Consider the following 17,763-nt stretch of genomic DNA (forward strand, 5'->3'; position numbering starts at 1 on the left):
TGTTTCCAGCGATGAGCCCTGGCAGAAGCACAGCATCCACCTGGGAAGCAGCAGGCAGTGAAGTCTTGCTTTTCTCCTTTTATCTTAGCCAGGTATGCTGAGGACGTGGTGTACAAAAAAATGAATTATCAGGAAAAAACAGGGTAAAAGGAAATGCATGGTTACAGTTCCTGCTCTGGCAAATAGGAGGAATATTGTCTGCGTGTAGGCCAAAGTCTGCTTTGCTCTTACTATAGTTGTAGTTGTTAAGCTAAAAATAACAGTTCAGAAAGCTGTTCTTTAAACAGACAAAGTTTTCTGGCCTCAGGCATAACCAGGAAGAGCAGTGGAATGCACATCCTGAACTGCAGCCTGTCTTGTTACTGACAGCTTTGGCTGGAAGGTAAGAAGAAACACGTAGCCTCCGACGGGTAAGGATTACTCTTCTAAGGTTGAACCAAGCGTTGAAAGAGCAGTTAGAACATTATCTAAATAGAAGCGTCAGCACTTGGATCTATTTTTTCCTACAAACTGTCCTCCCAAGACCTGATTTGCCGTTATTCCTGCATCTCTTGAGCTCTGAGCGAGATTCCCTCTGAGGATGTGTTTGGGCCTGAGGACTGAGGGATCGCATCCTTCGGGCTCTACGTGCTGCTCTCACTGGAGCTACGTGCTGGCCGCCTCTTGTACCAGCTAGCAGACAGGGCTAGGTATGGCAGCGAAAGAGAATACAACGTGGCTTATCTTCTCTTCTGGAGAACATCTTTATCTGCGTTGTCCAAGGCATATCTCATTTTAAGACAGACTTTTTTTCATTTCCCAAAAAACGCTTAGGTGCCCTGTTCCCTGCACGTGACCTGGTCCTACAGCGAGCAGCTCCATAGCATGGAGAGAGAGGAGGGAAAGGAGGGGAGCTGTGACTCACAGATGTCCCTCTGAGTCACAGCCCCACGGGGACATTACGCAGAGCCCACACCCGGACTAATCCTTTGCTGTCCCCACTAGTGCCACCTCCACTCTCTGTCATGATTGCCTTTGAAGGAACAGTCTCCTTTAATTTTCAGCTGCAGTTAACTTTATAAAGCCGCTATCTTCTTCGGCTTATACTTGTGTGTCAAATATATATGGCTTGGAAAGGTTAGATGGCAGCCTGATCTGAAAGAAGCAGAAAAGGGCATGCTTAACAGCCCTGACCTTGACTGAAGATAACGGCAGACGAGCCTTCAGCTAAAGTCATCCTCCCTGTGCATGTTTAATTGAGTTAATTTTATGGTCTCAATACACACAGGGACTGCATAACAAGTGCTAAAAATATATCATTTCCTAATGGTATAATAAATTCAATTTTAACTGCTGTATATTTGGATTAATGTATTCACTGCGCTCAAGTTTAAATATCTATGAAGCTTCTGTGTTTTTTCCCTAAGGGAAAAACACTTCCTACAGCTTTCACAACTCGCCTGTTCCTTTCACTGGGCATCCTGAATGGGCTGTATAAACCACGCTTGCAGCTCCTGAGTGTCTACAAATATTTTCTTAAGTGGAATATTAATAGCACATTATCTTCCAAGGCCTCTTTACTTCAAGGTCAGCGAAGTATTTTGCTGGCATAACCCCGCTTTTGTTTTTGCAAAAGGAGGGGGCGAGTTGTCAGGCTGGTAAAGAAAAGAAGGCCGAGCTTAGGGATGTCTGACGGAGGTTGTCCTTGCATGTTTTCATCTGCACTTGGGTGATGACTAACAGGGTTTGGTATGGCTAACAGGCACTGCCATAAGGCAGGACTGGAAAATTGAAGCTGTCTTCTCATACCCGTGTCTTTAGGGAGATAAACTCTGTTGCGTCTGCATAATGATCTTTTTTTTTTTTTTTTTTTTTCCTACCATAGAAGCAGTCAGAATGCCAAACTCTTTTATTTGCTTCTGTAGTTCTGCCCACTGATGCTCACCTGGTCAGGAGTGGTCCTCTTTAGCCAGCCGCCTGCCAATCTTTTATTTTGGATGTGTCAGAAATGTTTGATTCTGTGAGGAAATCGTATATGGATAGTTACAAACAATTATATGGATGGCATAATGTATGGATTATATAATATCTTGTTAATAAGTGTGCTGTGATATCTAGTGTTTAATAATTTCAAAAACAAAAATTAAAAATTAACACAAAGTATCTTTAATTAAGAGAAAATATGAACGCTTTATCAGATATTTAGTGTGATGCTCATACGTCTATAGGCATCCATGGCGCTATTATGGCTTTTATAAAGAGGACGTCGTATTTTGTTTGCCATTTGGCAGTGGACTGGTTAAAGTCAAAACAGCATTGCTAATCCAATTTGCGTTTTACCATTTATAGTTTTAGGTTTCTATATGCATTCTTTTGGTCTTGCATATGTGGGGAAAAGCAGGAGTTTAAAAAAAATGAACAGAGAATTCTTTTAAAGGGAATTTCCTTGGAGTATATTGAAAGTTTTAAGCTTTCTTCAGTTTAAGGTTTTGGGGGCTATTCTTTTGGAGCTTGAGTTAACATGCTGTAAAGTTACTTTGATTTCAGAAGAAAGCATTCCACCTCAGGACTTAAACTTGGTAGGCTTTACAATGCAGATGTAGATTTATCAGTACCCCTTCCCAGTGTAGACAAGACCTTGAACAGCACATTAAGATCACCACTTTTGCTTCCACGTTCTCCCTGCTGCAGAGTTGTTGAGTGCAGCAGGACGCTCAGTTCCTTCTGGATAACTCTTTTGCACCAGGACTTTTAGAGTGGGGACGTTTACGTTCACATTAGGTTGCACGAAACTGGTTAGATTCACCCTCAATTAGAGTTCCCTGAAGACAGACTTCTTTTTTCTCTCCAGAACAAGGGCAACAAGTGCAGTTATGAACTGCACTTCATTTGTGGAGACATCTAGGCAGGCAAAATCCAGACACTTGCATTAGACGATGTTATTAAAGGTAATTAAAGAATATACGCCAACGTTCGACACCTCATCACAATGTCATGCTGCCCCTTAGGATATGGTAATGCTGATTTAGGTATTCTTCATTTGAGAAGCTATTTCAGCTGTTGCCCAAGCGAGCACCTCACTCATATTCCAAAGTATGAGTTTTGGGACGCTCCTGTACTCTGCAGAAGACTGTTTGAGGAGACATTGCTTTGAGCTGTGGGGAGCAGAGTGAACTTTTAAGGGCATACCAAACTTTCCCTGCCAGAATCGGTCAGTTTTGAGAAATGAAAGGTGGAAGCGTTTCTCTGGGAGGAAGGGCAGCCAGCTTGTGTGCCAGCAGGGACGAGCCGGAGCTCCCCAGGTGCAGCAGTGGCAGGCTTTGGTCTAAGTGGCTGCTTAAGAGTTAAAGCTTCATAAAATCCAGTTTGAGTGAAAGTTGTTCCTGTCACGATGACTCATGTTAGACAGGTCAGACCTGCACATTTACTTCAGTTTAGCGTAATCATGCATGAATGTAGTTTCTGCTTGCTTCAGTGTCTTTCGGGACTAGGGTGAAGTTGTATTTTGCAACTGAAGCACATTCATACTTCAACCCAAATTAAAAAAAAAAAAAAACCAAAAAAAAAACACGATAGCACTTTGAGAAGGCACATTCCTCGCATTTGCCACAGCCTTACCAGAACTGGAGGGCTTGGGATTTGGGACCGGTTTGCGGCTGAAAACAAACCCGGTACCTTCATACCTTCCAGATGTTTGTGGCGATTTCAGAAACGCTTTAAACAATTTTTTTTTTTTTTCTGGGGGGGGGGGGCGCAAAGCGGCAGCTTCGGGAAGCGGCAGGGGGCCGGGGGCCGATGGCGGCGGCGGGGAGAGGGGTTAAGGAAGGAGGGGAGGCAGGACGAAGCCGCCGAGGGGGCCGGCCGAGGGAAGGCCGGGCAGGCGATGGGACTGCGGGGGGGACCAGGGGAGAGGCGGGCAGGGGAGGGAACGGCCCGGCAGCGCCGGAGGGGGCGGGCGGAGGGCGCCGTGAGGCCGCGGGGCCCGGCCCGGCCCGGCCCGGCTCGGCTCGGCCCGACATGGGCACCGGCACGGGGCCGGAGGCGGGCCGAGGGTGCTGTGACCCCCGGCGCGGCCCTGCCCACCCGGCCGCCACCGGCAGCGGGCAGGGCGGCCGGACTTGGCGAAGTTGGCGGCGGCCGCGCTGAGCCCGGCTCCCCTCCGCTCCCCCGCCTCGGAGAGAGGCTGCTGGGTTTTCTTTTTTTTTTTTTTTAATTATTATTTTTCGCTTCCGTCTCTCGCTCTCGCTTCAGCCGAGGTGAATGGCCCGCGGTGGGCGCGGCGGTGCCGGGCGGCTGTGCAGGGGGAAGATGCTGGCCGTGGGGGTGCTGGCCGGGCTGTCGGTGCTCAGCCTGCTCACCTACGGCTACCTGGCCTGGGACAGCCTCGGACTCGGCCCCGGAGGGACGGAGGCAGCGGGGAGCCGGCCGGGAGAGGAGCCGGGGGCCGGAGCCCCCAGCTCGCAGCCCCACATCGTCTTCATCCTGGCTGACGATCAGGGATTCAGAGACGTAGGGTACCACGGATCCGAGATCAGGACGCCCACTCTGGACAAGCTAGCTGCCGAAGGGGTTAAGCTGGAGAACTATTATGTTCAGCCTATGTGCACACCGTCCAGAAGCCAATTTATCACTGGAAAGTAAGTTTACTACTTCGTCATTCAGCTCACCGGCTCAAATGCAAACCCTGGTGAACAGAGCACTGGGGTCGCACCCGGTCAGGTACTCCTCTCTTTTACCCCATAGGCAGAAGGGTGCCTTCCCGATTCACTTAAAAACCTCCAGCAAAACGGACTTTCTAATGTGTTTGAAGTAGCGAAATAGAAACTCGCACTCTGCGAGCCAATAAGAGTTCAGCACTGTGAGCTACCCCTGCAGAGTGTTATAGGACATTTACATTTACTGCATTGCTAGCATACGTGCTTGTTGTCAAGTAATGTTGCTCTTACCGGGAAGTGATCATCTCGGGCTTTTCTGTGCGATTCCAGCGTGACTTACAGGAGGGGTCCGTGTTAGGGAAAGCGCTACGCTTTCTCCTGCACATCGCAGCCTGCACGCTGGGTCACTGGGCACGCTGAACCTCGCCTTAACACGAGTTCCCTCGGGGGGTTTTATGGAATTCATGGGATGGTTCCTCAGCCCCTCAGGTGTGGATGAGGGCAGGGAATCCAAATTCTTCCTTGGGGTCCTCTGAGCTGCCCTATCGCTCTTGTCATGATGCGGTTGCCGCTTTGCAGACAATTAGAAACTTTTCTCTTAAGCCACTGAATTAGGTGCCTCACTAAAGTGGTAAAAGCAGCGGGTGGGTGTTGTGCGGTTTGCCATCTCAGGTAAATTGTGTGTTACTGTGATCTGTTAAGTAGACAACCAGTCATCTAAGCTAAGGGACTTTTTACATGTGGACATTAATCAGAATTAAGGAGCGGGCATGCATTTGACATGCATTTGAGCTGTAGGAATGGTTCCCAAATAACTCCAAATGTGGACACGTTTGCTGTGGAAGTAGAAAGCCTTGTTTCTGTTCAGCCTAACTCACTTTGACAGGAACAGGGAACTCTTAAAAGAACAAAAACAAAATGAGAGGAAAAAAGTTATTTAGTTTATTTTCTCATTTCTTTAAATATAAACAGGAACAAAGCGATGTTAATAGTGCTGGTAACAGAAACACATGTTTAAATAAAACAAGCAACTGGCCTGGTGTCTTGCATCTCCATATGGTAGAGCTGGAGATAATTCCTGGTCTCAGTCTAGTTCCCAGACTTGCTGAACCAGGGAGATTTGCACTGAGGGCTGACACGTTATCTAGAGCAAGACTTCCATGCTTTTTTTTTTACCCCCATTACGTGGACTGTACCTTAGAAGAGAAGTTATTCTGAGACACCTATTCGCTCATTCACAAGAACATACTTGCCCTGCAGCAACTAAAATAACGTCTTATGGGGGAAATTAATGTCAGGATACTGTTTAATGCATCTTGGTTGTCTTTAAAGCCATGCAGCAGTTGGAAGCGAGGACCAGCGCCAGCAGCATGTAGTCAGCCAGCTTTCTGAGGACCGCGGTTTGGGAACCAGTGCGTTAGGAAGGGAATGTCATGCTGCACAACAATGACTCACTCGGCGGTCAGAGGAATGGGACGACCGGGTTCCAGGGCAGCCAGGGTACTGTGTTGGCTCTTGGAGGCTGCAGAGGTTGTCTAAGGGCTAAAAAGAATAAAAGCAGAGTATGGAATAACAGTAATTCAGTATAATTATTTTAATCCTTCATTAAATAGAATTTAGTGTGTAAATATATGCTAACAGTCGGTAGGAACCCGTCTCTTTTCATCAGCTCGTCAGGCGGAAATAATTCTGAAAATCTGCCTGCTTTGGTTTTGGAACCTTTTATAGGAAAAAAGAAATTTGCTTATACTTCATTTTTATTTTCTTCGTCTGCTGATCTGAAACCCTGAGAACACTTTTTTCATCTTGTTCTACTTTGTGGAAAAAGGAGCAGCGGAGAGAAAGGACAGCCTTGCACGACTGAGAAATAAGGGAGGAAATGGCGAGGGGTTAATAGGTTTGGGCAGAGCATTAACAAGGCAGGTTCAGAAGGATGCTGTTATCTCTTCTTGCTGAAGATAAATGCTGGTGATAGCGACTCTGAATGCTTTCTTAGTAGAGGTACCTTAATTAAAATGCCAGGACCCAGAAATCTGTAATCCAGGAGAAGTGCTGTTATTTCTTAAATTCCAGAATGTGTTAGTTCAAGGCTGAAGTCCACTGGAGGCCCACCTGGATGCTGTAGGCCTCCCAATACACACATGGTGTCTGGTGTGTTCCAAACGTTACCCGACTGATCTGTAAAAAACAGAGGGACTTGTGTAAACCAGAGTCATTGGGGAGCACTGACGCAGCTTGCTAAGTGGAAGTCAGACATCAGGCAAAGAGACTTTGAGTGCTCCAAATTCTTTGTAGGTCTCCAGCAGTCCCTCTAAGGCTTTTGCTAGTAAAGAGACCCTTCTTCTGGTAGCTTTGCTATGCTAGTGAGCAAGCATGGGAAGAAGGTTAAAGAGGCAGAGTTAGCTCTTTATTGTTTCCTTTCGTGCCATAGCACAGCACCGCAGCTGGAGAGTCTGTCTTGCTGCCCATTTCTGCTTCTCTCTGTTTCCTCATATCCAGGCCTTGAGGCCATGGCCTAATTTAATTTCTTGCTTCCCACCAGTATCCCCCCACCCCATCAAAAGCGTTTAGGTTATCAGCAGGACTAACTTGCACAGCTTTTTATTTTGGGCCGTCTTTACGGCGTGGGGAGGGGGTTGCAGCTGAGCCGTGTCTTGGGAGCAGAGAAGAAAGGCGCAAGCCAGCGGGCCGAGTGCCACGTGTGATGTGCGCTCCCAGCAGGCTGCGCTGGGGCCAAGGCAGGGAGGTGAGGGAGGGAGGCTCTCGGGAAGCAGCTCAGCCCTTGCTCGGCAGCTGCAGCGTGACCTGGGCGAGAGGCTGCTCCGGCATGCGCTTCTCCTTGTCGCTGAGCCCTGCTGCTGGCTTGAGAATTTGGTGACCAGTGCATCCTGAGCGCTTCTCGCCGTCGTCGCTTGGTGCTGGTGTGAGCAGGGCAGTGGGCTGCGTATGCTCCAGAGGTTATTGACCAGCTGATAAACTGAAGGCAAGTCTGGCTTTGTTTTCCTCTCAAAGGCTGTGAGTGAACCTAAGTCCTCCAGACCAGTTCAGTTACATGATACAGTATTCTTTTTTGTTTCCTCCCCAAAAGTAATAGACATGACTCAGTAAAGACAGTAATTCCAGCAGAATATCTCAGGATGCCTAGCTTTAAACTAGTGCTGAGATGCACCGAGTGCGCTGAGTTAGGCATGAAGAAATCCGTGTGTGTGTGTGCGCGTACATCAGCTCTGATGGAGTATCAATATGATCCACAGGGACAGGAGTCAGGTACAGAAGACAGCTAAACTAAAAGACTTCTTATTAACTCATCCTTGTCTTTCAAAAGACATGAAAAAGAAATACATGTCCATTAATATTATTTTTTGGAATTTACATAGAAGAACACAAAAGGTAATAACTCAGACTTCGAGTCTACCAAGCTCAGTTCCAGTCGGATGGGAGCAAAAAGGTGCAAGAATGCACAAGGATATTTGGTCTGTGCCCAGCAGTCTGCTGGTGAAGCACGTCTTGAGTTAGCCGCTGTATCTCTGTGCTTCATGGCCTTGGTGACTTTTCACTGCTGTAGTCTATGTTTGGCCATAGAGTTTAAGGTGATCTTGATTTATTGAGCACTAAAGGATTATATAACATCGAAAATTTAAGAAAATTTAAGACTATGAGTGAAGTTTTTTGTATGCATGTGTTAGGGAGTTGACTGAGATGAGATAGAAAGCATAAGATCAATTTGTTACGATCAGATGTGGTATTGCTTATTTAGAGAATTTGTTAAGTTATATTATCATGAACAGTCATCTCCTTTTTAAATGAAAGATTACTAAAACACAGTCAGTGTGGACAGTTTCCCAGAGCTTTTAAAGAAATTTTGAAAGATTATAACCAAAAGAAGTTCTCTTTTGAGTAGGTGAGACAAAAAGGCCATAAGCTTAGGTGAATATCTGTTGAGGTAGCTGACCCAGTTCTGTGGAGGGTATTATACAATGTAGTTGTATTCGTGGAATGATAGTTAATTTAGCAAAGGAATTTGAAAAACAAGACAGATGAGAAAAGAAGGAATCTAGTCATAATATGCTATACGTTATTTTTTTAGCATTATATAGGCAGCAGACAACTACTTTGTCTTCTGGGTCCCTGGCTTTCTGGTGACCATCAGGCTTGTAACCTTAGGACCATTATATGCACTGGAATCCTTTTGGGCCACAGGAAGGCTCCTGACATACCCAAGAGCAGGGATCTGTGTTAGAAACTGATGCACAGCCAGGGTTACAGATCGCTAAGGAATCTTAACTCCCTTTTACTCCCTTCCATGAGTATTTATGAATCATGGAAGCCCTACGCTAGTTTCAAGAATGAGCTCTGCAGGATGGATGGAATGTGGGGATGGAAGATGTTGAGATCTGTGGAAGGTCTGGAGAAAGAAATCCTTTTTCCCCTTGGGATAAAGTGAAATATCGAGAATTTGCATGTCCAAAGCCAACACAAATAGATTGTAATAATTTTATGTAAGTTAGAGAACTACATGAATATTACACATTTATAAATATATATGGTTTGTTAGTATGCATACTCTTGTAGGCATGCCTGTGTAGCTATACGTAGTTCACCATTGAAAAGGACAATGTCTCTGCAAACTCAGAGTTATTTTGACAGACAGAAATAGAATAGGGGAAAGTTTAAAACATTTTGAATCAAACGCAGTACAGCTGACTTGCAGCAGACAGAAATACTGTGTCCTGAGGGTTCAGCTTTTTGGTAAGCCTTCTCTTCCCTTGCCTCCTGGGTGCACAGGGGTCTTCTCAGCTGTTTGGTTGCTCTGAGAAAGACCCCGTACAGTGATGGGTGACTGGGAAGTTCTCTTCTGTGCTCTGAGGTGAAATGGAGGGCCTCAGAGACCTGCATTCTGGTCCCCTTTGGTGCCCTCTGTAAACCCTAAACCAGCAGGGCATTGCTGACTTGTCAAGCAGAGGAAGGACCAGGTACTTCCATCCTTGGGCCCATGGCCATGGCACGGTGGCGTGGTCCCATCACAGAGTTCCTGGTGGTTTCTGCCTCCTGTGCTGTCTAGGGGGAGCCTGACAGCAGCCCCCTGGGGAAGCTGGTTCCTCTGGTGGCCCACCACCTCTCCTCCAGAGAAGGCCAAGGCCTCTAGTGGTGGGGAAGGCGAAGGGCTCTCTGACACTTGCAGGCCACCTTCCCTCCACCTCCCAACACATGCATTTAGCTGACGATCTGGTTGTGCAGAGAGAAATCTAATGTTACAAGCACATTCAGAAGAAGTTTGTTGTTCTAGAGGAAAAAATACTGGGAGTGGTACTCCATTATCTTTGTAGCTAACAAGGTATGAAGGATTGCAGTCCTTAGGACCAGTCGTAAGCATCAAGAGATGGCCTGGTACTGAGTCTTCTCTGAAGTAAGGAGATTTGGCAGTCTTTGGTCCTCGGTTTAATTATGATTAGTGTTTTCATTAGGAACCTAGATGATAAAATAAAATGTGCTGATTAAATATGCAGCTAAGAAGGAAATGCCAACAGTAAGAGACTGCAATAATACTGAAAATCATCTTGACAAATTAGAGAAATAATCTGAAAAAAAAAGTGGAATGAAATTCAGGAGTGATAAATGGAAGATGCTGTGTTGGAGCAGGAGTAATAACTTCAAAAGCAGAGGATGGTCAACAACTGTGCTGATAGCAGTACTTTAGGAGAGTAGTAGGGATTATGGGGAATCATGCACTGAATATAAAGTCAGCAATGTTGTGCGGTTACAAAAAAGGCAGGCATCATATCAGTTTGTATAAACAGGGGAGTCTGGTGGGTCTGTGAAGCAGCCCTTCTGCTCCATAGCTCGTGCCCAAACTTGGGCATTGCTCTCCTAGAGCAGTGCGCGCAAGTGGATCGAGGCCATGGATGGGCGATCAGATATATCAAAAAGATAACTGTGGAGAAAAGATCAGAAGTGGAGTTGTTTAGTCTAAAGAAGGGAAGAATGAGAAGGGATGGGATAAGTCTTCAGTGATTTAAGATCAAGGCTTGAAGGCAAAGAGAAACGGGATAATGTGTTTTCAGTGTCATGGTGGATGGTACAAGAAATAAGGGGCTTTCCTGAGGAAGAAGAAAAATCAGGTTAGATAATAGGGGAAACTTTCAAATGGTAATGATTGTGAAACCCTGAATAGCTTGCTTTGGGAAATTGCTGAGTTTCTTCATTGGCAGTCATTAAGAACAGACAAGACAAATATGTCAGGAATGACATAATGTAGTTGAATTTGTCTTGAGGAAAGGGTTGAACTGGAAGGCTTCTCTTCCAGCTCATATTCTTCTGTGGCTCCTTTGAAGAACATATTAACTACAGAAGGCGTTCTGAAGGAGAGTGTTCATAAAATACTTTTAAACATTTACACTACAAATTATTTCAGTGTTTGTTCTGAGAGAAAGTAGTCTTTGTGAAAGTTTTGGTTCATTTTTCTCCCAGAAATTCCTTTTTTTCCTATTCTCTTTTTCTCTGAAAATTTTCAAGACTTTTTCCCCCTAGGCCTTCATAACTCTCTTGGTATGCAGTTACTTATTTCTGCTAACTTCTTACAGGACAATTTGTGGGACTGCTGCCAAAGATGTTGAGGTATCTTTTTCCATGTTCTTGTTATACATCTTGCACTTAGGATGACATTGTCCATATATATGCAGCATACACAGAGACTGAGTAAATAATTAAACGTGAGGACTTCCTTTTCTTGTTTCATTCCGCCTCTGTGTTCTCTTGAGATATTTCTGCAGAAAATTAGATCCAGTTAGTGAAATGCTCTGTAGTCTGAAACTGTAAGTTAAACTATAAGCCTGTTCATATCAGTTTAATTACTAATGTGCTATAAAAAGGAACATATGGAGGAAAGAGTTGGAAACTACTTACAAACAGTAAAGATAAAAAAAAAATAACATGAAGGGAGTAACAAAGTTTAGTACAGGTTGTGGTAACTTCACCTTGCATCACTTTCTGGCAACATCTCTTACATTTCTTTTCAGAGTAATGCTTGCTAGTTTTGGTCCGCTGTGTGTACGACAAACATAGTGTTTGTTATCTGACGCGTATCATTAACTAGATAATGGCAACAGAGCAACGTTTTTCATTGTCCAGTATATGCATAGTGCAGTAAGTTAAAGAAACATAGTTGGAAATAAATCTACAAAACCTTTGATTGTCAGTTAGCAGAACTCTGAGAAGGTTGAATTGAAGTTTTAACTTTTTTTTTTTTTTACTGGAAAAGAGAAATATTGAAAGGAAAATTTAGGCTTACAATAATTAGGGATTTTTGCTCATTCAGCGTTGTTCCTGATAGTTTGTTTTGTAATTGATGGTGCATATTGTTGCCGTTAATTATAAGTTGATTGAATGGCAGTGGTGGACTGCTGTTATATCAGCTCTCACTTCTGAATGTTACATTTCCTTTATGAGACTGGTTAAATAAATCAATATGGGAAACTGAGCTGGATTTCTTGGAATAAAGCTGCGTCATAAAAAAATGGGTTTACTTTCAGGTTAAAGGGTTTAGACTTCATCATAATACCCAAATAATATTTCCAAGACTCCCACTACCAGGTGGGACTGAAAATTTCAACAAATTAAATTCCAATTTTTAATTAAAATGCTTTCTGTTTGATAGAAAGCTTTGTCAGATTTATGAGCTAAAGAAGAGAAATATCTGCCTACTTTTTGTCTTTGTGACACCTTCCGGGTGGTAATGTCAGACCCAGCGGGTTGCTTTTGTAATTGTGTGCATCTTAGCTCTGTTTTTGAGTTTTTCTGCACTTCTGGATTTTAATCAATTTTCTATTTCATTTGTTGTATCAGAGTCTCTGAACACATTAAAACAATATTGTTTCACATTAAAACAATATTGTTTTAAGGTAGTGGAGATATTTAATCTTATAAAATGTTTGATCATTTCTGACTCTTTCAAATGTGCCTCTAATTTTTGTTCTATGGTACGTCTAGCAAAGCAGTCCTTATAAAACTGAGCACATTCTTGTAGCAATATCTCATATCCTTAGAGTAATATTTCATTAATATGTGCACAAGCACATAAAATACATACAGAAATGCGATCAATGAAAAATATAAACATTTGTTTTGTGTTACCACATGTCAAGGAAGATGAGTAGTTGAAAACTAAGCCGCCAGATTTATGGAACTTGTGGTTACCTTTTGAATTCTTTTTTTTCCATTTGACAAATTAATGTAGTAATCTAGTTCATACTTCGGGGAGTTGTTTTTTTTTTTCATGTGCTGTAGCAATTGGTGTGAATTCATTTTTATATGAGAAGTTTATAATTTGTTGTGGAATCCGGTAATTTCCAGAAGAAGCTAAAATACGATGTTTCATAGTGGATACAGCTTGACCCAAGCAATTGGCTGTTAATTGCATGATACAGCACACTGCTTTTTTCATCTTTTACTCCAGACCAGTACAGTTTCTTGTGGTGTGGGTAGGTAGCACTTCTCATTAACCCCTCATTGTAATTCTGTGAGACTTGCCAATGCTCCCCTGTAGTTTTTGCCTCGATTTGTATTGCTCCATAGTCAGGTTTTCTGCCATGGGGTGAGTTTGCTTAGTTCTAGAATGCATGTTTGAGAAGGAATGAGGTAATTTCACCAACCTTACATTATTAGATTAATATAAATAGTACAAGATAAATATTGTGATTGTAGGGGATCTTGTGTGGGATGTGTTTATTTTTTCTGTCAGTAGTCTTTTTATAATGGCTACCCAATTTATTAGTTTTCGTACTGGAAACCCAGAAGATCTATTTGGTGACCTCAGCTTGTCTCTGTAAATCTAAATTGGTAGACTGAAATGCAATTTGAAGAGTTAAGAAAGAAATCAAGATAACACTAACGGTTAACAAAGTTGAAATATTAATATAGAAGATGTTTTAACCATTGAGATTTGACTAAAACGGCTTTTGACTTTTTGTGGTCTGTGATGAAGTAGAAAAGTTTTAAATAGGGAACTTTATTGTACCTGCTGGCTCATAATAAGAAATAAGTGGAACATGTTTCATGATTCCAGTTCAACTGCAGTTGTAACACGTTAATGAACTGTGTCAGCTATCACCTGCGCATCGATTCAGGCTCTTGTCACCACGCTATCAAGCACTAGGTTGGGGGGGAAAAAAAAAAGCACTGCTAGAGTTAGTAAACAAATCTGGGATAATTAAATGCTTTTTAATATGAGATTGTGTTCCCAAATGCATATATGAAGAGACTGTATTAGATAATAAGCATGAAAGTAGACGTTATTAACATCAACAGTGTGCTGTAGCCAAACCTGTGTCTGATTTTTCTTGCACTTGAACACCTGATTAAATGAGACTTCCTTCCGTGCATGGCATCATTCTCACTGCCATGGCATGTGAAATTTGTAGGTGGTTGCTCCTGATCCACAGATCAAGTGCATCTCACGCCTGCGTAGGGGTGTCAAAGGAAGCGGGGAGGCTGCTGAGCTGATGGCACCAGCAAGTGTGGCCTGGAGGGTCCTTGCCTGCAGAGGAGGGGGAAATGGGAGAAAGTGCTCAGAGTTCATCATAGTTGTTATCTGAGGCGCCAGAAGTGCATTCCCACCCCACATGGTGGAGGAAAAAGCAACACAGTACCTGCTTTAAAAGGCATTAGTAAGTAAGAGAAATGTATTTGGTTGTTAAGATTTACAAGGTAAATATAGAAGTGTTCATTCCAATATGTGGAAGCTTTAAAAGACATTAAAAGCAGTATAAAAGAAGGTCCCACAAATCTTAACTTGCTTAAAGTCACAAACCTCCGCAGATACCAGAGAATCAGAGCCGAACTCCCTTCTGCCTCGGTTTGCTCATGGCACTATGTGAAAGACAGTCTTTGCAATGCATCTTGTTAGGTTATCAGTTTCCAGCTTCTTTTGTACACATTGCATGTTCGGATTATCATTTTGTGCAGAGATGAAGATGGTAAGATACTTCAAAATGTGATTAATTAATGCCATCAGGTTCTGTTCCTCAAGTATTAGTTGCATTATGGCACAGTGCGATGGCATGTGCGCAGTTTCCATGGTGCTTAGTGGAAAATAGAAATTTTTCATTTTCAAACATACAAATACTGAAAAGAATCAACACACTTCTTCTAATATTTAAAAATACTTGATGTTTCATACTTAAGTTTGGGTGGAGCAAATGACCTCCACAAGTTACTTCCAATCTAAAGGATTTTATGGCTCTGATATATCACAGCAAACATCCCCTGGGGGTAGTGTGGAGGGAGAGAAAGAAAAAGGACCTACTTCAGTGTTACTTCTACCTTTATAGAAGCGCTCCTGGTGAAAAAAAAGTTGTCTGGAGTGGTCTGTGGCTCTCGTAACCAGCCTGAGCCCTCTCTGTCCTGAGTCAGCATTATCATAGCCCTGTTAAAGTCTTGTTTAAGAACACAGCATACCGGTAAGGATATAATAGCACTAAATTTAGCATTATATCTGGAAGTCTGAACAGTTGCCCGTACTTTTACCAGACCTATGCAGGAAGTATATACATTATAAAACCCAGAGAGGCTTGCATGTGTCAGGTATATATTTCATTGGAGCTGCTTCACAATTTGTGAGATTTATTTCTGTCATCTTTCTTCTTAACCTTGTTGTTGCTGTTACAATACGGAATGCATTTCAAAGGGAACACGAAGATAACATTTTGTTCATTCTTAATTTTGCAACTGAACAGTTGTGGCCCTTTTACATTGCCGAACATACAAGGCCTCATTTAAGATGAAGAAGAATGGGCCTCTGTGATAAACTCGTGACTATTTGGCCATCTTGGTCATACGATGTGTATATGCTGTAAATGATGCGGTCTGATGGAAAGATTAAGAGCTTAGGTAATACTGTTTGGCACTGTTATAGCCTTGTTGAGTCTTTACTATGTCACAAATTACATTTTACAACCTTTGGCAGTAATACGTTTCCAACAGTGAAACGTCTCGTAGCATCTCTCAGGGTTTTAAGGTTCGCAGTTGATTTCAATATTTTGTATGTTTTTGCCATCTGAGACAATTACCTGGCTTATGTTTGGGGTTTCCATTGTTAGCAACTTCTGTTTCCTTGTTCTCTGTCTCAGTGTGAGATGTGGGCACTGCTTTACCTGGTGGTGGTGAGGCTGTGTGGGGCTCAGTTGGTCTCAGGCCCAGCAGTGGCTCTTCAGCCTCCATGTGGAGGGGTCCCGTCTTGCCATAGATGCTCGCAGTAGAAATGCTTCCACTGACTTTGGGCTCAGATCTTTCTGCACAGTACGTTGTATTTCTACCATGCAAAACGCTGGCTTTTTTCAGCCCAGAAAATGTAGCTCAAGTAGCGTGTTAATGGCTTCTGTACTAACCCCAAGGCTCTTATCTGCGTTGCCATAAGAAGGCAAGTGGCTTTCTTTAGCATCCTTTTGATGCTCTGCCTGCTGCTGTTAAATGTGACCTTGAAGTGTACCAGGGTTTAAATGGTCTGAATTCATGCCAACTGTTGTCTCCTGTACTGCTTTTGTTAACTAGACATGATCTTTGGCAATAAGTTGATTTAAAGGTTTTGTTTGTCAAGATGTAGCCTTTCTGTGAGAGTCCGTATAGTGCTTTTGACTCTGAAAAGCTGTCATATGAAGATGGCATTTCATCATTCAACAAGTATTCTCTGTGTAACTGAGTCATATCTGCTCACTTCAGTACCAGAAATATATGGTTTGCTACCATTAACCATGGTGAGTCAATGTAGCTAAGGCAAAACTAAGTTTGTGGGTTATTTTGTTTTGTTTTTATTCATGTCCAAGTCACAGTCTGAGGCATCTTAAAAAAAAAAAAAATCGGAGTAGTGCATTTCTGTGTGAAATAATTTCACGTCATAGGGGGTTTTATTATTATTACGGCATTTTAGGTTCTTAGAAAGCTATTGATCTTCATAATAAATGTATTTAGGGTCAGAACCGGATACAGGGGGAAAAGACGTAAGCCATTCGTCAGGATGAGTCTTACTTGGTGGCCTTGGATCTGCTGCCTGGGTTTGTGTGCTGGGAAGCCCTCCCTGTGAGGTGAGGGTGCTGCTCATGTAAGGGGAAAAACAGTGCACAGTGCCTCTTGCTGCCCTGTTAACTAGGAAAAAGCTGCTAACTGGTTTGTGTTTTTCTCAGGATGTGTGCATATGTTTAAGAAAATAAGGTGAGAGTAGCATAGGCATGATGGTAGGGATGCTCGTGGGTGAAGGGGTATTTTTTCTGATTAACAGTGAATGCAGCTAGGTTGATGGCAATTGTAAATTAAGAACAAGTATCTGCATTTCTGCATTGAAATAATTGATTTAAACCATTATATGGAGCATATAAGTGGGGAAAAAAATAACAAACATTTTGAATGTTTTCAAATTCAGGTTTTCATGCCAAGCATTAATTTTCGTATTCATAATGCAATGCTTAGTGTGAGAAAAACAGTGATAGTTGAAGATAATATGGCTGGCACTATAAAAAGCACTTTTTTTTTTGTTCAAGTTCACCCCACAGGGAGTAATCAAGCCATTGCAAATACTTCAGGCATCTTACATGTATATAAAAACACCAAAGTTGGGACGCTGTGTAGCCCGATATATCTATGTAGTCAGTGGAGTTAAACGGACATCTCTGAGGAGGTGATTAAAAACACCTTAGTTAAATGCTTAAAGTATATGACTGCTCCCCCAGCGTGTAGATGTGCTGAATTAAATTTTCTGAGCTTTGCCATGCACGCTTTCTGATAGCTAGAGAAAGAAGTAACAAATGAAAAGCCATATTACAAAGTTAGGCTGGATAAAATGCTTCCAAGAAGGGCAATAGCAAGTTTATTTACTGGGGCTAGGGGAGAAGTGGAATAGTGGTTAGAGCATACTATAAGGATTACCACATCTGTTCTGCTCTAAATCTTCTCTTGAATTGCCTTTTTGCCAACAGGCAGACAGCACAACTTGTCCAAGCTTCAATTTGCACATCTGCATCAGTGAACCTTCTTAGGACATTGCTGTTACAGGTTTGGAGCGGGGGAGGTTTGTAAAATTTAGTCAACTTCTGTTAACTTGACCCAGTTGCCAGTTCCTTCTGCAGTCTCCCGTCTTTCTAGG

At 42.9% G+C, this 17,763-nt stretch overlaps 1 protein-coding gene across 3 annotated transcripts in view; it reads left to right on the top strand.

The window, feature by feature from the left end:
* Nucleotides 1–3,520: 3,520 nt before the first annotated feature.
* Nucleotides 3,521–17,763, top strand: part of ARSJ (arylsulfatase family member J) — a 51,287-nt gene continuing 37,044 nt past the window's right edge. For 2 of the 3 annotated variants that reach the window (XR_014583272.1, XM_083833410.1), the window contains exon 1: nucleotides 3,906–4,616. Coding sequence is in view for 1 of the 3 variants with exons in the window: in XM_083833410.1 (XP_083689536.1) it covers nucleotides 4,240–4,616 (377 nt within the window). In the remaining 2 variants the exon portion in view is untranslated. Of the gene's footprint in view, nucleotides 3,651–3,905; nucleotides 4,617–17,763 lie in introns of those variants that run through there. The other variant, XR_014583271.1, reaches the window with a different exon arrangement.

This window comes from Anser anser, assembly GCF_964211835.1.
Source record: "Anser anser genome assembly, chromosome: 4".
Classification (NCBI taxonomy): domain Eukaryota; kingdom Metazoa; phylum Chordata; class Aves; order Anseriformes; family Anatidae; genus Anser; species Anser anser.